A 25,890-nucleotide genomic window follows, 5' to 3' on the forward strand; every position below is an offset into this window, starting at 1 on the left:
CTTAAAAGCTTAACAAAAAAAGGCCAAATGCAATCTATATGCACTGAAACTAATTACTTTCATGAAAATCTACTTATCCACCACATCAGTCTGGCGATCTAATGCATGAACTCCCAGACTCTTAGTGTCTACAGGTTGTGCCATATGGCACTGCAGAGTTAAATTTAAATTTGGCTTCAGTGTCACAATGATCTTCTCATTTAAGGCACAAATAAATGTACTGTTAGACATATGAGGAATGTATCCATTTTCAGAAAGTTAACATTAAAAAATCCACACTTCTCCAAAGCATGATTTGCTCCAGGCCACTGGAAGACACAGCACCATTCTCTGAAGTAATGTTTTACCATGTATATAACAATAAAGGTCCAGCCTCTTGGAACCCTTGTTGTGCAGAGGTCACTTCAAAATAGACCAAAAAAAAAAAAAAGACAAAAATTCCCATGTAGCTAATTGGGATGATGACCTAATTGCCCATACTATTTAAAACACAAAGCTCTGGCTAAAACTACTGGTGACCCACAAAGCAGTGCCAGCTCCAGGAGCAGAGGGACAGTAGCTCCAAAGCACTGGCACTTCAACCAAAGGAAAGGTCAGGCTCTCCCTGGCAAGCAGGAAAATACCCAAACAGATTTCATGGGTGCTGGCAAGAAAAAGTATCACAGCTGAAACGTTTGCCCTTGCAGACATCACCATTAAAATTTTGAGTGACTTTCAGCATGACTTGAGTGCCACACAGGGATCTACTGGTATGCAGGGCACGTGAGCCTGGGAGAGCAGACCAGGGAACCCAGCTCCAGATGCACCAGGGTGCCTCACCAAAAGTTTCCTAGGCATATGTACTGAGGTGCATGCATTTTCCATAGCCTGGTGAAGGTAGAGGGTCTCCCCCTTTGGGAGTCTCTCCCAAACTCCCAAAAGAGACACTGGTGTTTGACTAACCATTCCTGCATATCTACCTCTCAACAATATCCTGAATCCAGCTCCAAGCACACTGGCCTAAATCACTTCAGTAAACCATGGATGTTAGCAAACCTATCCTCCATCTTTTCAGTAAGGCAAAGCAGCAAGCCTGGAAAAGGTTGGTATCAACTCAGTCCTCACCTTGGTCCAAAGATCTTCCTTCACAGAACAGGGCTTCTTCCCTTCACTCATATGAAAAACCTTTCATTAAACCTTGGTACTGCACAGCATCGTAAAGCTAGAGGAAGGAGTCAGAAAATAATCAACAAAGAAAAGCCTAGCAGGTAGGTATAAGATCTGAGTTTTAATCCTTAATTCTTCCATGAGGCTGGAGTCCATGTATTTCTGCACAGGTACCCATCCCAGCCCACAGATTCAGGACATCAAGCCCTGTTGTGCACAGCAGACAGCTAAGGTCCAGGTCCGCGTAGGCCAGGATGGCTCCATGAAAAGCCACTTACAGTAATTCAGCTTTCTCCATACACTACCTCAAGCTTAGGTTATCTGAGTTAATGAGCATACCCTGAGCCCAGATGCAGCAGGTGCTACCACCTCCAAACCCAAATTCAATCCCACATCTACAGATCAGCTATCTCTGAGCCACACTCACCAGCTGAGACTGAGTTTACAAGCTATGTGACAGCAGAGATCAGGAGTGGGGTAGATATTTCCCAGGCACCTGAAATGGAGTTGGAAACCATGAAGAAGAGAAACATGTAAGTTCTACCCAACACACCTATCTCCCCCAGGAGAGGAGACCCTCCTGGGCCCGGAAGTTGCATATCTGGCTAAATTTTTCCATGTACTAAGCCATGAAATCTCCACACTTCACTCAGACAGGGAAGTAATGACTATGTAACGTCCTTTTCAGATTTGGTTTTGCTTCAGTAAAGAAAGTTACTGTAAAATGAGCAAACTGAAAAGTGCCTAATATTAGTCAATGTTATTTACAGAGGATGAGCATTGCTTTCACTCTGCTGTGTAAGATAATAAACCTTTCAAATAATTGTTCAGGGTCAGAGCAAAACTCCCAGATGCTATTGGATTCTGGTTTAAATGTACTTCCCAAGTAATTGCGTTTGTGGTTTTTTTAAACTTCAGTATCTTCTGGACAAGTCATTTTCCCTTTTAATTTTGTCAGTCTTACACGTATAAGGGAAACTTCCCAGTAGCTCACATTCTGTCACAGCATCTTCAAGCCATCTTTACAGCTCTTCTATCATATTTTGTGTAAAGATAAACTTTCAGCTCATCATTGCAACAGCTGCCAATGACAATTTTTAGGCTTTCTTCTAATTGATAAAGAGAAAATGACAAATATTTTAAGTGGCCATTAAACTGTGTTAAATCAATGGTGATTTACACAGAATATCTATAGGAAGGTACAGCATACCCACTTTAATATGAAATGAATTAATTGTGATCAACAATATGACAGTGGAAGGCAAATGAATTCTTAATGACAAATTTCACATCTTACAAAAATCAGAAGCTATCAAGAACTTCTGCTGCATTTTTCACATTAAATCATCAGTAACTTCTACTGTATGGAAAAAATAAACAGAAAACAAGTATTTTGAAGACTTCATAGATCAATCCATTTACAACATAAAAAGATTAGGAAAAAAGGATAAGCTTTTAAACATTTTCTTTCTCGAGATTATTGGAAATTTATTAAGTGTCAGATCAATTTAAGTGTTCTAATCACAGAGTTTAGGGATTGTTTGCAGCAACTGAATACAAGACTGAGGACTTTTTGGGTGTCCTTGCTTCACTTTACAAGCTCTTTTGTTTGACTTGTATGTTTTAATGTGCATCATAACACCTCTCATCCAGCAGTAAGAAATTCTCTGGGGAACACTTGCAGAAAATAGGACATTGAGTCCATAATTAAAGTAATCTCTTCCCAGGCAGATGCTTCAGTTGGCTCTGTTATCACATATTACAAAAGGCATCTTGAGGCCTATAAAATGTGTGGCAAATGGCTTTGGAGATGAGAAACAGCAATTTTTCATCTAATTTTGATCCATAGACATATAAGTACTGTATTGCCACTTTTTGGTATGGAGCCAAATAACTATTGTGGTTGTTGAAATAAGCTTGGCAGTAACCAAAATTAAAGAGTACTCCAGCTTTTATCCTCAGTCAGGAAAGCCTTTTTCTAACCATCTTTGCACTTAGCAAATAAGCATGCCATCTCAAATATGCAAGTTAATGCGTATTTGTAATGCCTACATCTGGATTTAGAAGAAAAGCTTTATGCAGCTTAACTCACCATACACATTCTCTGTTTGCTTGTTAAAACTGTCATTCAAATTATGGCCCTAACATCTTCACTGACTGGCAAAACAGTCTGTGATATTAATTGGAAGCATTTCTACTGTTCATCTTTTGTATTTTAGATGTTTAGGACGCTGGTCTTTGAATGGGTAACTAGGTTCTGCAAAGTAATTTGCTCGTATCTGTTACAGTCCTTTGCATAAAGACTAACACTAAAAGGAGTTGCATGACTTTGTGGAGCCCATTTTCGTTCCTGGCTGCAACTAATGTGTCATATGTGGGCAAAATTTATCTTCAAACAAATGAAGTACTTAAAAATAGACAAAAAGATTGACCTTTTTCCATTATTAATTTCTTCAAACCTGCAGTTTAAACTCTTCCCTACCTGGATGGGAAATCATGGAGATTTCTGGAGAGCTGCTTACTGTTTAAGATTTCAAAAATGCATTTTTTACAGAAAACATCTCAAGTAAATGTACATTACTACTTGGGCTAAACAGCTTATGTAAGGGATATGTAGAGGGCTGTAAGATAATACGTTACATTTGTTACATTTCTAATAAGAACTAAAAGACCCAAGCCACTTGAGAGTGGTAAGGAAAACACGGCTATGTTAGGAAACCTCATTTCATAATGTTAGGGTGGTACTGCATCTGTAAAATATATGAGAATAACCATTAACCAGCAACAATAGGAAAATGTCCTGCAAAATACTTCAATAATTGAGTTTTAAAATCTCATTTGTTGTTATTTGAATTAATGTAGGATCTCCAAGCCTGTAGGTGATAACTCCTCTGTATCACAACAGGATGGAGCAGAGCTCTTACTGAGAGCTGCTATGATGATGACCCCATCATTATGATGCCATTAAGGCATTCACTATTACATTACTATGCCATCATTACGAGAGCAGGTGCCATCCTGATACATGTCTGAGACTTCCATGGCTGGGCTGCTGCCAACCAAGCCATTGCTGAGCGGCCAGCACGTGAAAGTCCTTGGTGGCACGTGAAAATCTCCTGTGGTGCTGTCCTTGCCCCAAACAGCTCCCAGCCCCACTGACTTGTCACAGCCACAGCCTCTGCAATCACACCTAGTAAGGTGCAAGCAATGTAACACTTCAATACAGCCATCCTGGCCTTTTAGCAGAATTTTCCAATGTATTGCTGCACAGACTAGCAAGAGAGACTCCTTAGCATCTGATGGATCTTTCATTATAGGGATGGAGCCCATGCTGGGCACTGCCGTGGTCACAGGGGGAGGGCATTCACCAGGGGGATGGCTGTGTGCAGCTGAGGGTGGTGCCACTTACCAAGGGGATTTTCAAAAAGGGCAAATTTCAGGCTTTAAGAGAAAAAGAGACAAGGCAGACATGCCACACTGGATTCAGGAATGAGTCACCCATTCAGGAGTCATTCAGGAATGACTCCCATTTGTCCAGGGAACAAACAGTGCAAGGCAGTTTTGAAAAAGGGAGAGAGCTATTAGAATATTCTAGTTTAGACCCCTCTAACGTCAAGAATGGAATCAAAACCAAGCAAAGGAATTATTATTCACTAGTTCATTTATCTCTATATATTTTCTCTTCTAGCAGCCAAATTATAATCGTGCTACAAACCTGTGCAAGCTTTGGAGCTCTCTTGACCTCAGAGGTCTTTGGCTCTGGAGGACAGGGTTCATGCACATAGAGAGACCACAATATGGTCATATATAGACAACTACATATAAGCAGTGTTTGTGTTCTGAATGACATGAAAGGAATTAACTTTCATTTTTTAATACTGTAAGACAGTCAGATGAAGACATATATTATTGTTTTCCTAGCACAATTCCATTCTGATGACATTTGAATAATTTATAGACTGAGGATTATTATATTTTGTTATTTATCTTGTAATGTTTTCTATATTGTACTATTATAATGTTTTATAATTCATTATTATAAACAGATTGAATTGTTTTTCATTCTATATCCACAGATAAGAACTAATTATTAACAATTTATTTGAGTTTATTTGTTTTATTTGAGAAGGAAGGAATACACCCTACTCTTAAGTACAGTTTAAACAATAACTATAAAAGATACTTCAGACTTCACTTTGTCAGCTACTCTGAGTTCACAGTGATTCTGAATACTCAAATCCAAATATTACCAGCACGTGGGCAGCAAAATCTGATACAATGGTTTTTATGTCTTCAAGTATACAGTTTCTTTTTTTTTGTTCTTAAAGTTTTGCCAGAGCAATATGTGAGTATATGTATTTCAAAGTATAGAAAAGGGGGAAGAGAATTAGGCCATACTGGATTTTCACATTCATCGTATCCATCTTTTTTTTCATTTTACACACATATGTGAAGACAGTGAATTTTATTGCATGTCTACATAATACTTTGTAGATCACTCAGTTAAAGTTCATCCAAATAAACAAGGCAAAAAAGTGAGTTAACCTGCTTGAACTGAAAACATGAACACAGCATCTCTGTGTGTCCTCTGCTCTGTCCACAAACAAAGCAACATTTCAAACAAGTAATGTGAAGGCATGGATTTAAGAAAATACAAAAAGTGTTGTCTGTGGCTTCAATGACAGCATGGACACGCATGATTGCTCTGCTGGATGAAGGCCAGTGCTCAGCATCCTACATCTCTGGGCTTTTCACAAAGTTATTTAGTAACAGTCTCTTGCAAGAAGTCAAGTACTTCCCAAAGAAGTATACAGACAATGCACTTATCTCAAAGTCATTCATGCACTGTACACTTGTTGTAATGTCCCTTTGAGAGACAGCATTGAAATGATCTGATTCTCTCAGTCAACCAGGGGCACATTCCAGAGCTACAAAGGGCTTCCATGTGGGCACAATGTCTGGCTGTATGGGCTTGTCTGCAGTACTGAAATTTGGCTTCCTAAAACATCTCTTATCACTGTTCTCTGCCTTTTCTTCTGCCTTTGTACTAGTGTTCTTACACACTATACATTTACCCCTACAGAATGGTTCCTTGTTCCTTTATTGCTTATTCTTCATATAACTAACATTTCCAAAATAATTCACAAAACCTGTTTTGTGCCTGCTTCTTCTAGGAAGTCCTTTTGAAAGCTTTGTTATCGATGAATTATTAGCAGCCAAAATATATTCCATTCAATTCCTCTTAGACAGGAAAACTTCCTAGTGGAAGCAAACTACTGGAGTGTGTGTAATATATTTTACAGTCTGGTCATGTTTTCAAAATTAAGCCATCTTGGGAAAAGGGGAAAACAAAGCAAGTCTTTGAATGAAACAAAGATTTACGTTGTTGATGAACTAAAATATGCTCAATATATCTGAAAAATAACTCCAAGGTTAAATTTAGGAGAGAAAAACAAAATTCAAGTGAGAATTTTAAATCAAACTACTGAAAACTGTACTGCATATCTAATCTCTGCTTCTAGAATTGCCAAATGAACATTTGTAAGCAGGGAAGTAATTCTCACTGTGATTGTTTTATTATTTAGATAATACTAGTAGAAAATTACTGAATTTCATTTTATTTCATGCAAGAGGTGCCAGAGTCCTATGTGGAACCATGCCAGACTTTTAACAGAGTAGCCAAAGGCTAAATTGAGCTGCCTTCTGCCATCATACATTATAAGTATGTGTTACATTAAATTTGTCTTATATGAAGAAAAGAAACCATCCTAGTATTGTATGATCTTGCAGTTTCTATTCTGGTATCACACAATGTTGATGAAAGAAGCATTTTATGCTTATTTTGCTCTTCTTTTGAATTAAGTCCAACTCATTTATCAACAGAATTTTCACGTGCTTTTATTTTTAATAAACATTCACATATCCATTCTTCCTGGCTTTGTTGGTTCTGCTTTTCTTCTGCCTACACAGCATGAGGAGCCTAAAATAGTAAATAGCCTGCAAACTTAGAGAAAATCTTAAAAACTGAATACTCCTCTATTAAAGGGGGCTTTTAGTAGAAATATCATCCCTTTCAGATAATATTAGACTACAGACTTTACCTCCAAGGAAAAAAATTGCAAGATTTAATGAACTCCACAATGTTGCCTTTTTCATTCATACCCTTCAGCAGATTTCAGATGTTGAGCAGTTTGTTCATTGGAAATTCTTGACACGCATGAAGTTAGTGACTGCTGAAGGTGGTGGGGATGAAAAATTTGTTTTTATGATTTGGCACAAGGCTCTTATGTTTAGGCAGCTGAGTTTGGGTGAGAGTCAGATCCAGATTATTTAAACTGTGAAATATGAAGGTCTACATAGGAACAAGGTAGTTAGTGACCATTTTTGGTCAGTGGAGACATAGGGCTTGATTCATCTACCTTAATCAATCTGGAATAATTTGGAATGTCCTAAGGAAACTAGTAAAGCTACAGAGGCCTTATTGACCTGCAGATACCTCTCTCCCTAGAAGTAGAACTAAATGTCAGGCCCTAGATGTCTGTGGAACCAGACTGCATCACCATGAACTCTCAAGGGAGCTTGCACATTACTACCTACCTGGAGATACCCGCATATGCTATCTCCAGTAGAAACCAACTTAAAACAGCTACAACCAGCTTCCATCCTTCGTCATGGGGTTCTCCCTTTGCTCTGAACACTTCTGAATATTCCCCCATCACAGTATGGTTTGTGCTGTTGTTTTCTCTAACAGTTTCTGAAAACATCCAGAATTCCTCACTGGTCACCTCTGTTTACATTACCACCAAACAAAATGTACAAAACTAAGACAAAACTAATAGATAAGCCAATTATAATTCTGCAGTGTCAGTTGAGTCTATTTTGCTTGGGGTCATACTTAGAGAAGCCAAGCACGGTGTTTGCATTTCACTGGAAAACTAAAAAAAAAACCAGAAGATGAAGGAGGTAATCTGGGCACCACATCAAAATGGGACATGAGAGCAGAGCCAAGATCTGAATCAAGTATTGGCTCGTAATTTACAAAATGTTACACATAATTCTGACTGACGGTACAACAATGCCTTTACCCAAGGAAGTGGAAAGCCAAGCAAAGGAGTAATTTTTCTTCATAGTTACACTAAAATGACACATCAACAAAGCACAATTACTGATGATTTATTTTTCTTCCACAAGGCATAAGTTATAAGCAATATGGAATGACTGCAACACTGGGCTACCCTGACTGCAAACAAGGACTGTTTGGTGCCTGTACAATCTTTGCCTTAAACAGGGGCCACACCAATAACAGAAGAGTAGTAAGAAATATCCTGGCTCACCCTTACCTATCAATAAAGAGTAGGAAGAGAAGAACAGGACCCAACTGAAGCAGGGTGCTGGTGCTTCACAGAACCCTAAAGCCAAGGCTGTCCATACATTAAGGTTTCCATGTGTGTTATGATACACTCCTCAAGCCCGTGCAGAGATTGTAAATCATAGCATGAACAACAATTTATTTAGTTGTACAATTTTTGTTCATCAAAAAAACCACAAGGAATAAAAACTTACATGACCACACAATTAAGAGTTGTGTGATTATGGTTAAATATAAGGGATCTAAGGGACCTTAGTTTTGATATTTGTTATTTTGTGTTTACTTTCCAGTTTTAATATTTGCACATATTACCATTGCATATAGAGTAAACATAAATGTGTACTTAATCCTAAAGATATTCCTCTATATTTCATTCAAACAAATGCAAAACCAGTAAAAAGTTTCTTAAATAGGAGTTCAGCTAAGTGGTTTACCAGAATGTGGTTGCTTCAGATGATAGAGTCCTTTCCTGCCCTGGCTAGAGGACTAATATAGCATGCCATGTAATCTTGGATGTTTGTTCAGTGCTTCCATAATTCTTCTCATGGGTTTTCCATAAATGTTTTAAATAGGTAACCAAGTCTCTCAATCATAGTCTTTATGTTCTGTAGTGTTTGTACAATATGGTATTTCAAGTTCATACATTAACACAGTTGCCAGTTCCTAGAAACATGGGCATGAAAAGACCAGTTCTGGAACAGGGTATTTCCCAGTTCCCAGAAATGCATTGCATCATTATGTGATTATGGGAAAAGGCACACTCTCAGTGAAAAACACATTTTTTTCAGAGTTTCTTCTGAGTTTCTTTCAGTCAATCAGCTGTAGCCCCAGAACTTTTTAATGTTTTCAAAAACTTCTCAATGTACACAATTTTAGGATCAGTTGTGATGGGTCACATCTCTTACATGGGTTATTAGACATCACCTACAGACTCAGGCAGACTGCATTGCAGAACTCCAGTTCAGCTTTGGTATATAGCCTTTAAATAATGGCTTAGTTATCAGAAAAATATCCAAATAATTATACCGTGCAAACCTAAAATCTTGCAATGATGTCTTTATATCTGTCCACTATTAATAGAGGTTATAGTGAACATATGAATAGACAGAGAAGCAGAATTTCAAGATACTTGTCCAGTGACTAGCAAAAATACTATAAAAGAATATTTATTATCCAAAGTAATTTGTCTAGCAGCCTACTCTATAGCTAGAACTTCTGCAACAAACTACACTGTCAAAACACAATGTGCTTTTGTAATTTAGGTCAGCTTTATCACTTCTGCAAACTAGAAAGTTAAGCTGCCTGTAAAACCCCAGGCTTAACAACCTTAGACGTAACCCAGCGTGTCACCCAGTGTGGCTCAACAGCCCTTATCCTCCCCTGACAGGCTGAGCTTTAACTGGGTTAGTGTGAGCTTAGAGCAGGAATCACAAAGAGTGGAACCCAGCTGTAGGATTATGAAGATCATGTTTTCAATATTTGCACTGAGTCAGAGGATCTGCTATTTTTTGGTGCTAGACAGCATTTATAGACCCTGGTAATTTGCTTAGGAGCTGCTGGTGATCAGTAACAGTTTAAAACACTCCTAAATTACAGCTAAGAAAAGTATTCTCCAACCAATGATGCATTTCAGCATTTATTTCCTCGGGCTTTATTGGTGTATCTATGGTGAAAAAATACAGAAGAGCTATAGAGATGTGCTGACACAGTACTGTGATCTACTACACCAAACTGTAGAGAAAAGGTATCTTCCAGTGGGGAACAAAAGAATCTAAGTGCTGAAACTAGCAAGCTGCTGTATGTGAATCCCAGCTGCACCACTGCTTCTCCCATCCTCAGGAATAAGTCCTTAGGTTTTTCCAGGACTCCTCTGTGGGACAGAGCTCCACATCCCTCCCCATAGCACTCCCAGTTCCTCTCCTCCCAATGGATCCAAGATTTGCTATTCTCCTTTCCTACAGCAGCAGCAGCAATAGTTTGGGTGCCCATGGCTGCCTGTGTTAATAAATTAAATGTGTCCAGGAGCCACCATCCTTAGCCATGCCTGGGAAGTGCATGGTGGGCTTGGTACCTGGAAACTGCAAGATTTATTCCAGGAAAATTTCTGGCAGTTTGCAGACAATCGTGTTGTAGCATGCAGCCTGTTGCTGAGGATGCCCAAATTTACTGGTATGGATGCTCTAGCTGGCTGCTGATTGTTATGAAACTTTATATCTTGACATCCCAACCCCTTTGTTGTGCTTTTTGGTTAACAGTGGGTACAAGAGCTACAGGGAAGGATGGACTGACAGCGTGACCAGACAATTTATTTTTTTTTTCTTATGGCTTCAGTTTTTTTCAGGACTGAACTCTGGAAGAGAACATCAAAAGGCATGAAGTGAAAGGGAATTTTGCCCATGACATCTGTTATGGTCACAAGTTCCCTGTGCCATGTCCATGCTCCTAGTGGAAACACGAGTGGGTCAGTAGTAAGAACTAACCATGCAGTGTTCTGCTGGAGATCTGGAGATCTGCCTGGTGGCCTTTGTTTAGTTCCTCCTGAGAAGTCTCCAGGAAGTGGTGTCTACACTGCAAAAATTGCACCACGAAGGCTGGTGCTAATTAATAACCTTATTATCCATTCCTAGAGAGGTCAAAGTTTAATGAGCTGATTTGAATCACAGACATAATTGGTAACAGCATAGGAAGCTCTTATCTCTGTTGTATTGTTGAGAGTATGTAAGTTCAGTGACCTTATGTAAATATTTTAAATGTGTAATGAACTTAAAATTAATTTATATTAAATATAAACTAGACCGGTGCTTAATCTCAAGTGTTAAAAAATCCAACTTTTTAAGGTTAATTATTTGCTATGAAAAAGTAAGTATTTGCTATGATGATGAACAATATACAGCCAATCTCTGGAAATCCTGAAGTCAGAGAGAATTGGGAAAGGCAGGTAGGCTAATATTGCACCCCAAAAAATAGCTTTGTTTATTGCAACTTGTGATGTAGTGGGCAGAGGAAACAACAGCTCAGGCAAGTACAGGCAGCTGGAGAGAAGATGATGAGGAGGATTAGAGGTAAAATATACTCCTCTTCCCTTCATTTCCTTCAACTGATGATCACATTCCCCAGATGTCTGTAGCCAAGTGTGATCCTGGAGTAAACACCCACTTTGAAGAAGCTGAGTATTTCCACTCTGGTCTGAGTTTGTCCTACAGGACACTAAACTGATATAAACAGCATTGTTTTGCCCATCCTCAAAGACAAACGAATATCTCCTATGGAGCATCCTTATACCATGGAGTGGGACAGTCTGTAAAGCCACTGATGGACACCTGGGACAGGGAACCTGGAAGAAGCTGCAGTTCTGGGCTCCTCGGCTCAGGGTCAGACTCTCAGCCCTGCCAGATTTATGGATAGCAAAGAAAGGCAACTTTGGTGTCTCTGCCCACAGACATACATAGGTGTACATGCTGAAAATTACATAGGCAAGAGTAAATTCAGATTTGTGCTCTGTATGTTTTGCAGCAGTGTAGCTAAGGATTTGTTTATCAGTGTATTACAAACAACCCTGTCTGTGAAGAAGTGATAGTGCACTTTATACTATCAAGACACAGATCCATCTATCAACAGGTACTGTGCTCACCATCAGCAGTTTATGTTCTCAAATAAGTAAGCCACTCACTTTTTACTTTTTACAACATCTTAAACAGCAAAACAACTTGATTACATGAGGAACTTACTGGAACTTACTCCTATACTGGAGCTTCCCAGTATAGGTAGAAAGGGTATAATATTCAGAGGAATTGTTTTGACAAACATGACAGTCACAGAAAAGGTCTCACACACTGCAGTGTTGCAACTGTTCACTTGTCTAATTAGGGAGCAGTCTGACTTTTTTTCTGTGAATGGGTCAAACTTGGAATATTGTCAGCTTTCAAGTCCACTATAGATACATTTTTGCATTCAAATCTGTTCTACCAAAATTTCAGGATAAATAATTAGGAATTACTTCAAGGTAAATTATAGTAATATATATTCTATTAATTCATGTTCAGCTGTGTATTTTGTTGACACTTTATATGGTACTAAATCATCAAATGGAGAGTTAAGTCATTAAAACAAATTACAAAAAACCCTATAAAAATGAATGTGTTTTTTTCCAGGTTGTCACCTAGCAAAATTAAGTAGTAGTTAAAAGTGTTTATTATTAGAAACAGTAAATACTTATATATATATATATATATATATATGCATATATATATATAAAATACTTGAATATTTGTATTTTGCTTACAATTTAAGTAATATGTGTGAGTGATGTTTTAACTCTTATTAAATGGAACAGGTAAAATTTAGGTGAATCCAAATGTAGACTTAAAGGATCAATGATCTGAATAATAACTATGAGGACTCAATTTCTGTTGAAATGGTAGGCCTGATGCACTTGCACATTATTTCTCTGATTGAATGCTACATTACAAAACACTATCTCCTTCTTACATGCTTTGAAATACAAAGCCCTAATATGCACAGAAACTCTTGAGCCAGAAGAACTCAATATTCACACTTCTTATTAAAGCCTACAATTCGCAGCACTGACTCCTTGATCCATAAGGTCCAGCTGCAAGCAGTTTAGGTAATTTCATTAACTCAATAATGATCTTTTCATAGGCATTGCCTGTATACATACATGAAGTTGACACAGCCCGTGCCCGCAGGTGGAGCGATCCACACAAAACTGAGGTTGGTAGTCGGGAGGTGGCTCACGTGTGATGCAACCACACTGCACATAAACTGGTTTCCAAACTGATGGTCAGACATAATTCCTATGTGAAAAACATGGGAGAGATAAACAGTAACACATGTTAGTGGCTTGTTGCAAGGTGCTAACAGACCGAGAACTACATCTGCCATGTGTTTCATCACAGCAACATGGAATTAAAAAAAAAACAAACTCAAGGGTATGATACCGAGTAATTAGAATTAATGCCAATGAAAACACTGTAGCTGGCTTTGCTAGAGCCAAGGGTGATTCTGTATTTACTACAAGGCTCCATGTGCTTATTGCTATTATTCTTCTCAAGACCAATACCAGAGGAATTATTTGCATTTTTAAAGTAGGAGCTGGATACTTTATTCCATTACCTGATTTACACCCCTCACAGATCTAAATGAAAATAAAAGCTGAAGGAAAAAATGCTGTGTTTTAATGAGCAAAATGGAGATTTTAAATAAAAATCTTATCTTTTAGTAGTCAGGCAAATCTATTTGGAAAAAAGCAGATGAACTTTAGATTCATGAACTCTTCAGCAGTTCTACCTGTATACACTACTTTTATATTTTTTTTTAATCAGCCTCTAATACATGGATGAATGTAAATGTCATCTATTAATCCCTCTCCCTGGAACTCACTGCAGTTGATATCAGACAAAAGAATTGTACTTTTAACAAAAAAAGAAAAAAAAGATCAGACAGCAATTTTCTCCTCATCAGAGCCCTTCTGTATTTTCCTACAAATTAGTGCAAACTTGGTTGTTTGTTTAACATCCTTTAGCTTAAAGTAAGGCAACCTTACTTGAGTGGATTACTAAGCCTTTAGCCCTAGTACATTAAACAGTAAATGTTGAAACAATTCTTTTGAATGCACTTATCAGAAGGAAATGCCTTGTCCCAGTTTACTTCAAATATTGAACCTTCAGTTGAGAAAATAGTGACATGAGCTGAAACATTGCTAATAGGATCAAAAGGAAAAGCAAACAGTAGTAGGTACCTCCATGCTCAGCAAGGTCACTGTGAGCTGTTAGGTGACTCTATCCCAGAAAGTTTGTAGTGGTTGGTATTTCTTACTTGTTGTTCAAACAACACAGCACTTGGTAGATCAAAAGCAATTCCTAAATCCTGTTCAGGTACTGATTAAGATCAGAATTACATGTGTTATTTATCCTGAGATCTATAAAATTCTAAACAAGCTTAAGTTTTGGGGTAGAGAAATGAAGATACAGTGAGTTTAAATAATCTGTCCCTAGAATGGCAGTTGGCAGTGGGTGAGGGTGACACCTGTATCTCATGAATGACCACAACCATCTCAGTTAGGATTTTTCAATTAGATCCCTACTGACACATACACATAAGGTTTTCCATCATGCATGTAGTTACACCCTTCAACTCAAATCCCCAAGTGATGCTAAAGCCTGTAGGGTCAGGAAAGCCACAGAGAAGGCTTGGATTCCCTAGATGAAGGCCCTTTGCTGGAGAGCAGTCATAGGGAAATCCAGGGAGATGGTATTTTATTGCAAGACATCAGCTGCACATGAGGTTTGGCCATCTATTGCCACGTTGTGCTTTATTTGCGCTCCTTGGCTAATTGGGAAAGCTGGCATTAAGACCCTGAAAAAACCCCACTTGCTGGTGCCCAGGCTCACTGCCCTGGCCTCATTGTCCATCCAGCAGTGCCCTGACAGAATGGATGTGTGCAAAAGAGACCAAGGGACCAGAGAAGTCCCTTGCAGGGTGAATGGCATTTAGACAAGTGCTTTTCTTTGCTGAAAGTGAAAGGTAGTAACACTCCTTCTTTTTCCCAAGTTGTCTTGTCCCTCTCTTTGCAGCCTGTGCTATAGCCAGTGTCTTCCGTGACATGCGACAGGATCCCCGGGACAGACACGGAGCACCAGCTCTCATCTCTCATCATCTCTGGCTGCACAGTGGGAAACAGAGCCAGCTATAGACTTTAGCAGGTTAATTAAATAACAGACATTGTCAGGGAAGAAACAGGAGCAGCCCTTCAGTTTGCAGAAATCCCTCTTTCTTCAGACTCAGACAAATACAAAGGAGGACAAAGCCTGCCCTGCCCCAGCCCCTTGCCAGGGGACAGGCACACCAGCTTGGGAAATGTGACTGCTTCTCTCCTTGGCAGCAACTTGTGAGTTAATGAATTCCCTAGGTTTCAGGCAGTAGACTGCAAGAATGTGTCTAATACATCAAACACATACAACATCTGTGGAGAATTTCTTTTTCCTTTGATTTACAGTTTTAAAAAAAGAACAACTTTGCAGTGACTAGAATAAATTCTAAACAATGAAAAAAAATCTTTTTTTTTCAGAAAAAAACCAATGAATTCTATAGAGAGCATTCAAAATTGTGATTTTGTAATTTTATCACCATTTCATGTTTATATTTTAATAATAGTTTATTGTGATCAATTTTACAGTATAAACAACCACTCTACATCTGCTGGACCTTTACTGAGTACATCAGCTCCATTTTGGAGTTCAGAAGATTCAGAACATTTCACTAAAATCAACTGAAACATCAGTGAATAACAGAGTGGTATTTAAAAGAGGTTTTTGGTGCTTAAAGCTGAAAGTATCACTATGAAAAAGTGAATATAAAAATCATAAGAATGTAAAAAATGGAGTAATGCAATTGATGCTAGGTACTAATTAAATCAAGGATCAGGAATGTTATTTCCCCTCATGCTTCCAGTTTTTTTGCAGTCCCTTTCTGTGGAAGGTATCTCTTCCCTTCTCCATTTCCTGGCCAACCTGATAAGCTGCTTCCCAGACTGGATGTTTGCCCCACAACAAATCCAAGGACAAATATGAAACAACATTCTGCTACTAAAAATAAACAGAATGCAAGACAACCCCGATTATAGAGCAGCTCTCTGAACAAAACTGCATCCTGCACGTGTGTCAGACAGCTTCAAAAACAGAGTCTGCTTTCTTTCAAGGTGCTTGGCTCAGGTCAGCATTGCCCTGCAGGCATCTCCTGGCACATCCTGCTGACCAATGTAAACACATATATTCAAGGCTGTGTTTAAAAAAGCAAAGGTAAAATTTTAAGGTTTATCTATATAAATCTTCACAAACATTATTTTAAATAATCAACTATTTCCATGTCAGTTGTTTAATACTGAGATTTCAGAGGTTTGTGAGAGCTGCCCATCCACAGCTTTAAAACATGCTACATGCAGAGACGCCGTTAGCATCTCTCTGAACTCCTTTTCCCTTGGTTTTTACAGCCTGCACTCATCATAACGATGTGTTTTAGACATCTGCACTTCCGAGCTTCTCCTTCTGCTAGAATTTCTGAGTCTTTAAGAGTCCCAGTATCATCATTCAAATCCCAGACATGCTTCATACCTGCCAATGGCACTGCTAGGAGGAACTGCCAGTCCCGCTTAAGCTTTAGCTCGGCAGCTGTTTTTATTGTATAAACTTCTTCAAACGTGCTTACCTCTGTTCAGTGCATTACTTATACTCACTGAGTCAACTTGTATGTGAAATGGTAGATTTTAAGAGACAGATTAAATAGAAGAAATTTAGGAAAAGAGAAAAGTTACTGAATGGAAAATCTTACCTAGAGTCAGCCAACAAATACACAGTTTCAATCCTTACATGTGGACAATTATTTTCTTGATAATCAAAATCAGTAGTAGGGGTGTAGCAGCTAATGAAGGGAAATACTTTGCCTTTTTTATAAGATGACATAGAAGAAGACAAATGAGATGTGAAGATGCTGTTTTAGGTGGTCCATAAATGGCCCAGCACAAGTGCAGTTCCTGAACTCCTTATTACTTTTACCTTGTGTACCTTCTCCAAAAAGGAGAGTTAGAGAGGGTAGGAACTATTGTCCCAGCTGGGTCCTTGAAAGCCAAAACATGATCTTTTCTACTGGTTAAGCTTGGCAAACATCTAATGGTTTACAGAAATACAGTAAGAATCCCATAATTTTCTACTATTTAAGTCTTAGAAATGTGGATATATAATAATCCTGACTTGCACATGGTAACTACATAATGCTCCTTATATTAAAACATGTTATATCCTCTTTACCCTTCTTAGAAATGTTTCCTAAACCAGAACTTTGTAACACAAGATTGGGGTAGGGCTTTTTTCATGGGTGTGCAGTGAAGATCAAGGGGCAATGGTTTAAACCTTGAAGAGAGGAGATTTTGGTTACACATTAGGAAAAAAATCTTTCTTGTGAGCATGGTGAGACAGTGGAACAGGTTGCCCAGGGAAGGTGGGGCTGTCCTCTCCCTGGAAGTATTAAAGTCCAGGTTGGATGGGGGATTGAGTGACCTTGTCTAGTGAGAGGTGTCCCTGCCCAAGCAGGGGGGTTGGAACTGGATGATCTTTACCATGCCTTCCAACCCAAACCATTCTATGAGTCTATGATAAAAGCTGCTCATTTGCATGTCAAGGTCCTTGGCAAACCCTTCACTGAGAGCAAGTCTCAAAAGATTTTCCAGCACTGAACCAGATGGTAGGTAGTCTGCCAGTTCCTATTTACTATACAAATTGAGTGTGATATTAAAGGGGGTTAATGTTAAATACAAGTGAAAAATGAATGACCACATTTTGGTTTTGCTGCCTCAAAACTGATTCTTTGCTACATGATTCCATCTTCAAAGTTATGCATAAGACAGCAAAGAGCCAAATGTAAAACACTGATGAAATACCAAGAAAATAAAGACATAAGTAATGAAGTCTCTCTGGGATACTGAGAAAGTAATAATTCCTGATTTGTAGATAATAAATTTAAGTCAGAAATGGATGCCTTCAAATTAGATTTTGCATTATGTAAAAATGAAGTACCTACTCCTAGAAACAGTCTTTTCCCTTAGGAAACAGCTGGGGACTTACCTTCTCCATGCCTGCATCTAACATCAAAAGGAGATCCGTAAACTGACAAGCTAAGCAGGGTTCTTCTTGGTTTTATGAAGCAGGGACTGATACAAATAGGACTGTGCAGGAATACACCTCCCATACTGATTTGAATGCTAAAGCAGCCAAACCAGCGCCTGCAGCTTGCTCCTCCTGTGCTACATCAGGAAACTGTTCTGAGAGGGAATGGAGGACAATTGTTGTTGTTGGCTTTTTTGTTTGTTTGTTTTTTCCAGATGGAGAGATACTGGTAGCTACATTTTTAATGATATCTATCATTTAAAGAAACTACTTTGTCAGAGATCTTATGCCTATAGTCTCTTCTTCATAGAAGCACATCCTCTCTATCAAGCTGAAGATTAACTGTATATAAGAGTTACCCTCACTCAGTAAGACTGGACTGGCCAAATGCAAGAGTGTTGGGACAAGTGACATCGTCTGGTGGTTACAGTCAAGGAGGCTGGCTTTTTAGTAAAGTTCTTATACAACAGCACTCTAGGACCACCACAGAACCAAGGTCCTCCTGCAGTTAAGGGAACCTGTCCCCATCACTTAGGGAGTAACAGAGGCTGTGGCACAGTTGGGCAAGTAGCTGGCAAGGTCTGAATTCATAAAAATAAAAAAAATTCTTAAAGCAATTAGGCTAAAATCCATTCATGGAATCAATGTGGACACCAAGTGCGTTTTTCAGATACTGGAGCTGCAACTTTCAGACCACATTTTCAGATCTAGGCACCTTCCTTTGTCCTAAATCTCTTCAAAGTTTAAAGGGCCTTTTTGATCCTTATCTGTAAACACATGTAAAAATGAAATATATGTTTTCCCTGAATGATACAATGAGTGAAATAGTGTTTTATTTTTAGTCACTAGAAGAATATCTGAGCAATATCCTTAAACTGTTATGAACAGCTTTCAGGACTCTGGAACGTTGAGTCCTAAAATTTTGTAGAGAACTGGTGGTAGGTACAAAATGTTTGGGTGGGGTTTTTTGTTGGGGTTTTTGTTGGTTTTTTTGGAAGGGTTGGGTTTTGTTTTGGTTTGGGTTTTTTGGTTGGTTAGGTTGGGTTTTGGGTTGGTTTTGTTTCGGTTGGTTGTTTTGTGTTTTGTTTGTTGGTTTGGGTTTTTTTTAGCACAAGTATATGTTTAAGAAGTAGACACCAGTCTGTATTTAAAAGGAATGCTGGGAGTAAAGAAATACATGGAGCTTGTAACTATAGTTTCTAAAGCATGTACACAAATGTGCAACTACTATTTTGCTGGTTTTTTTTTTTTTAACTAAAGCAAGTAGCCAGTCAAAAGCAACTGAAATAGCCATGCAAGTTCATTTCTAAGTGCGTACAGGTGCAGAATCTGGCCCTACACAAACTACACCCACTTAGCTAAAATATGGTGCTGCTGATTGATTTTTGGGGGATGATTTCATTCTGCTTCACAGGAAAAACACATCTCATTTGATGGAACGTAACAGCCTGCTAAAGCACTTGGTGGCCCTTGTGATCAATTAAGGGTCAGGATGGTTTGATGAATTATTAAATAGCATGAAGAAAGAAAAGACCAGGAACTGTCAGATACATTCTTCCACCCAGCAATATATTACCTTTATCTTTCATCAAGTCATGTGCTTATTTCACTGTTCTTGTTACCGCTTTGTTATTAAATAATAAACCCTTTCAGCATACGCCACACTGGGGAAAATACCAGCCACAGCCTAATAAAGAACAACAGAAAAGGAAGGGATAAGTGTATAACAATTTAATAAAGTCTGTCACAGAAATCCATAACCCCTTTTGTGGTCAAGAGTCATTGAGAGCCTGACTACAGCAGCCTGGTTCCTGTGGGGTACTGCTGTAGAGTGACTCAGACTTGGGACAAGAAATGTGGGGTTTATAATCTTTTGCTATGCATGTAAAATTTAAATATGTTTTCTTTATGATTCTGAAAACACAAATTTATTGCAAGCTTGCATTTGAAATATGTTCAGAATTTGGGATCCAGATATGAAGCAGATCAGGTATGGGCATTTAGGTGCTAACAAGAGCAGTGCTTTAGTTCACATTTTTAAAATACTGAAGTGAGCACTACACAAAAAACACAGGTTGAAGGAAAGAACCCCTAATGTACAGATTTACAAAAAAATTTCCTCAGAAAAAGAGAATAATTTTTGCTTCATCTCTCTTTTAATGTTCTACTTTTAAGGGGCTGTTAGTCAAAACTTTTGAGGGGCCTTTTGTTAGAACTCACTTAAGGGTATAATTTCATCTCAGGGATTTATGAGGGTTGGTCTCATTAAATCTAACGGGGGTTACACATATGGAAATCATGGTGCACAGGGAGGGGAATATCCCCTTTTATTTGCATAATTCCCCAAGACACTGAATGAGCCCCTTGTGTAATGTGTGATACGGGTGGGTGAAGGCAGGGGGATGGGGGTGGTGAGACCCTGAGCTGCAGTGTGTTGGTGGCTGCAGGGTGGCCATTATCAGGAAGGATGAGAGGACAATTTACAGCTCAAGTCTAAGTGCTCCATAGAGAGCAACATGGTACTAAGTGCTCCAAGGCAAGTAGATTTAGTAGCAGTATACAGGGACCAGCAGTAATATAAATAGAATGTGCTAATCAGTTAGTGTGTTGCTAAAATATAGAAGAAAAAAACCCTCTTTTTTTAAAGGCTTGAGCCAAAATCTATTCTAAATGTTTTCCTAACAACCTCAGCATGTTTTATAATAGCAGCTTCTGTATTTGTCTTCACAAAACCTGTTAGGCTGATACCTTCATTCTGTTCTAGCTTTTCAATCTATGTGTTCCAGTTTAAATTTACTCTTCTTGCACAAAAGCAGCTATCGCTGGTTTCCACTCACTTTTTTTTCATTTTTTTTACTATTATTGTATTCAGCTGGTGACAGTCTCATCATATGAGCAACTCTAGTACAACTTTCCCAAAATATTGGATTGTTCTGAATCTTTCCATTTCACAAACCTTAATATAAGTCCCAAGAGGCAAACACTGAACACGCCGCTTGATAGGTTTTGTACCAGTGACAAATGTGACAAAGGAAGACCCTGTTATCACACCAGAAATCTGCTCCCACCAGACTCATTCCCGGGGCCAGCAGTAACTGCATCTTTTTCCTTACAGCTGTAATAATCCACCAGGGCACCACTGGAGCCCCTGAAATTGGCCAGAATTTGTTTTAGTAGAAGTGAAGCTGCAAATCAGCAGTCTGACCTGACAAAACCTTGCTGACCTGCTCACTTCAGTGCAGCCATGAACCAACCAAACCTCCCTGCTTACCAGCACAAGTAACATCAAATGAAATGCTGCTGTGCAGCAACTAGAAAACAACTGCACAGCCTGATACACTTCTATAACACACCTACATTCTGATTAGATCTCTAATGCATCCCTTCCAGGGCAGTAGCTTAAAAAAAAATTTTTTTTAACCACAGACTCTAGCTGTTCTGGACTGAGAGGTTTGCAGCCTGACAACATCCCTTCCTTGGCTATACTGGCACTGGTGAGACATCTGATAACCTGTCTGCTCTTCTATAGCCTTGTATGGCTAATTGGTTTTACCTACAAAACCCTAAGTCCCTCTTTAATTTATTTTAAGTGAGTTTAATAGTTTCTGGCATCAGTCTGCCTTGTAATGTATCTCCTCTATTTTGATCCTTTGCCCACAGACATATTTTGTGTTTGCCCACATTGCTGTCACTGCCACTGAAGGACGCACTCATTGGCTGGTATCTTCACTTGCACTGTCCCCTGATTACATTTTATACCTCTGTTATTAACATTATTGGCAAACTCTAATGGTTGAAAATTGATAGTTTCCTCCAAAGCCAATTAAGTCAGTCGAAACAATCAATAAGGATAACTATATAATGAAACCAGAGGGAGCTCTTTTTCCAGATGGAGTGTTTATCACTTACAGACATCTCTTCTTGTTGTGGAGTGATGTTGTAGTGCAAATTATTCTGTCCTGTTCCCCAATTCCTTATCTCAGATGACCTGAAAGTCAACTTGAAAGCATGTGTCATGCCCAGAAGCCACAGAATGTTCTTCACCAACGCCAGGTGCAATGTCTCCAGAGAACTGGAGGCAGGAGACAGTCTCTATCCAAAGGAGCAATCCTGGAGGTGGTCCAGGTGTCTCCATGGCTCAGCCTACAGCAGCCTCAGCACTGCCCACATTTGGGTGAGCTGGGTAAGGTCTGCAGCCCACCAAGGCAACCTGCAGCAGCATGGCCAAGCCCCACAGCCTCTAGGAGATTTTTGGAGCAGGGGTGTCATGAGAAAGCCTTTCCTAACTGTTCAGGAAAGACAGTGTGTGGGGGTGATGTGTCTGTGAGGAAAAAGCCAGCTGTGGCTGTGACAGAGTATGGGTTTGACTTCATACATCTAAACATGGCAAACCACTTTAACAAGTGCAATTTGTAAACACTAGTTACAGCTTCTGTGACAGTGTTCAGGGGAAAAGATACTTGCATTTTTTCAGCACTTGACATCACTGACACAGAGGCACTGCTTTGCCTTTTTGAGAGTTGAGGAAAGAGTTTAAAAAATCATTCTTTTGTCACTGCAGTAGAATTATCAGATGTGATTTGCTGACTTGATATATTTTTGGAAAAAAAAGGAAAAAAACTGCTTTTCTACGAACACCCAAAGAGTTGCTTTAACTCCTTATGCATCTTAAACATCTTTTTATCATTATTACAGAACAAACCAGAAAAAAATCTAGAACTTGATCCCTGCAAAGTCTGGCAGTTTTTCCTTTTCACTTGTGAAATGTGCAATAGTTTACCTAACCTTCTATCTTAAATACTGTGATGATCTCACTCTTAGTAACTTCATGCTGCATCTCCCCCACTAATCAGTAATGAGCTATAATGTTGGGGGTATTTCAGGAGGCCAATACTAAAGAGAAGAGCCCATCAGTCTGAGTTTCTGTCCACTGAAAGCAATGGTACCATGAAGAACAAAACTCAGAAAACACATTACAAGATAAGAAACATAGCAACAGCAAAACTTTCAGGAAAGTAAACCTAAGTACCAAACTATACAACAAAATAAGCAAGAATAATTACAGCAAACAATCCCAGAGGTAGACAAAATTATTTTACTAGTTCATTTCCATACTATTACTTATAACTCTAGTGAGAAAAAAAAATAATCATGAGCAAAAAGTCTAGTACACTGCCCCTCAGCCATGTGGTATATATTAAGATATACTTACCACAGGCAGAAAATTTTAACACCACACTTTTATTTCTGACAACACATTCTATCAGCTGAGAGTTGTAAGAAAACAAAGAATGTAATTCTGCATTTCATTGGTTTGCCTGCAAGTTACTAGTTTTAGAAAAAACATTATCAATCCCATATATGTGAGATCACTTCCAGATCAGATATAAGAAAGGCAAATAAAAGCAAGCTACCAAGAACAGTAACCATCTTGTAAATTATCAGTCCATGTAGCGCTGTTATAGAAGTCTTTTTCCAACAAAAGAGCATTTTATGACTAAATCTTAAAGGCTAATCTTCTGTAGTCATTTCATGTTCAATATAGGATCTTAAAATACTGTCCTGGGAGTGCTGTGATGATCCTCAGCTGTCAGGGCTGGGATGTAGCCCCAGCCCAGCACATGCTGCTCCATGGGCCTGGGTGAGCTGCATCCCCCTCCGTGGATGCTGCTCTGTGCACTTTTGGGGAGGAAATTAAAAGAGGAAACAGCCACATCAGAAGCCCAGTCAGTGCTCATGTGATAGCAGCTAAATGCCACATTATGTGCAAAAAATTAGTGTCCTACAGAAATTAGGTGCAGTTCCCTTCACTACATGACCTCAAAACCAACCCAAGGCTTTGCTGGAAAGAAGGTGCCTTTATCCAGAGTTATAGCAACATGAGGACAATACCTGTAAGAAGCCTGAGTTGCATTTCAGGATCTGGGACAGAAGTGGGAAAAAATATTTGGCGTCCAGGCTGTGACATGAGGTGGTGAGTGGGAGCAAAGCAACCCAGGTACTCCTGATCCTGCTGCAGATCTTCAAACCAGATGCTTGCATTTAATCATGGAAATTGCTTAATTCAGTTCCATGAATAAACCAGATGCTTGCTGAAAGCCTGCCTCTATGAGCAAACAACCCCCACTGTGAGTGTAGAAGAATAAATGTTCCAAGATTTTACTGGAGGTTTAAAAAATACAATAAGTCAACGTAACACCCAACAGACTTACATTCATGAGTATCAATCCCATTAACATATAAAGAGAAGGCAAAAACTATGAAGATCAAAACATGGCTCTACTTTTTGACCTGCTAATCTGCCTTTAACAAGAAAAATATCTCAAAGAGACAGCCCTGTAAGTTCTGTTCTCTCCTTCATTATAGTTTTGTGATATGGTGAAATCAATAGGAAAGTGTGGGTGTCATAAAGGAAGAAATTTAACTTCCCACCTACAGATCTCAACTGCATTTTTTCTTGTTCAAGGAAGATTAGAAGTTCAGAAAAAAATAGGTTTCCTAATTTACATGAATCTCAGCCCTGCCATCTATGCTAGCTGAGATGCTTTCTTGCTAGGACTTCCAGCTGTAACCTTTCTGTCTTACAGTCAAATATCAGCTCTCACAAATACCAGCCCTTGCTCAAGTGTCCATGTTGTCTTTTCTGACACTGATGCTCTTTTTGGAAGGCACGTATGGATTTATGAGTCCTTCTGGATCTTGTTCCCTGTTGATGGTGAAATAAGTATATAATAGAGAGGATATTTTGGTAAATAATCTGCTTTCCTAATCTGAGTAAATCAGGGAGCTTCCAACTGATCTACAAATATGGGCCAAACATGCCAGAAAGTTTGATCTGGAAAAATGGGGGAGCCTAAAGCTGTCTAACAGAGTATTATTTAGTGCATTGACCAACTAATAATTGACAAAGCAGATAGTATTGTAAAAACTGATTTTTGGGTAGGAGGAAGCTTTCATACAAGGGAACCCAAACAGTGACAGAGCACTTGTGAAGTACAGCTGAAAAAGCAGCCTGATGACCTCCTGGGTAAGCTGCTCTGTGTTTACAAGCAAGCAAAGATGTAGAGGAGTGGGGAATGCCCCTGTGTCCACTTCCCCCAAAACATTCATGATATAACATCTGCGATCACTAATTATGACTGTAATGAATTTCATATATGCCATGTTTTTGAAGTTTATCTCAATGAATCACCATTTTTCACTTTGAAATAATTTCCATAATTAGTCTTCCATCTACTTTTCATATAACTGTTTTGAAATACCAGCAGTGCAGAACCAGAGCTGCAGGTTGTCCTGGCAATATATCAAAAGCTCAAGGGCTGCTGACCCTCTGCTTATAGGTAAAGGGGACTATTTTGGAGGTACATGCAGGTTATAATTACTTACACAGCTCTGTGCATGTAGGACAGAGTACAAATAGTGATTTGGAAATTACATCTAAACTTAAAACAGCCAGATTTTGATAGCTATAGAGAAATAAAAATAATGGAAAGACTGAAAACGTGCAATTTGAGTGCTTTTTTCCTTGTCTCTTCTTATATGATACATTTTAAGAGGTCTTTTAAAAATAGTAAATAAAGGAAATAAAACATTTGATCACATATAAACACATAGACCATCCACACAGCATGAACTAAGCCCAGATCTGTCCAACCCATATCAGCATTTTCTACCAGTTGAACTATTTTACCACTAAAT

The 25,890-nt window shown here is 38.8% G+C and overlaps 1 protein-coding gene across 1 annotated transcript in view; it reads right to left on the reverse strand.

Moving 5' to 3' along the window:
- Positions 1-25,890, reverse strand: part of RELN (reelin) — a 270,920-nt gene that overhangs the window by 183,106 nt on the left and 61,924 nt on the right. The window contains exon 3 of the mRNA XM_030447325.1: positions 13,194-13,329. Within this exon, the coding sequence (XP_030303185.1) occupies positions 13,194-13,329 (136 nt within the window). The remainder of the gene's footprint in view (positions 1-13,193; positions 13,330-25,890) is intronic.

Source organism: Calypte anna, chromosome 1 (assembly GCF_003957555.1).
Source record: "Calypte anna isolate BGI_N300 chromosome 1, bCalAnn1_v1.p, whole genome shotgun sequence".
In the NCBI taxonomy this organism is placed as follows: Eukaryota; Metazoa; Chordata; class Aves; order Apodiformes; family Trochilidae; genus Calypte; species Calypte anna.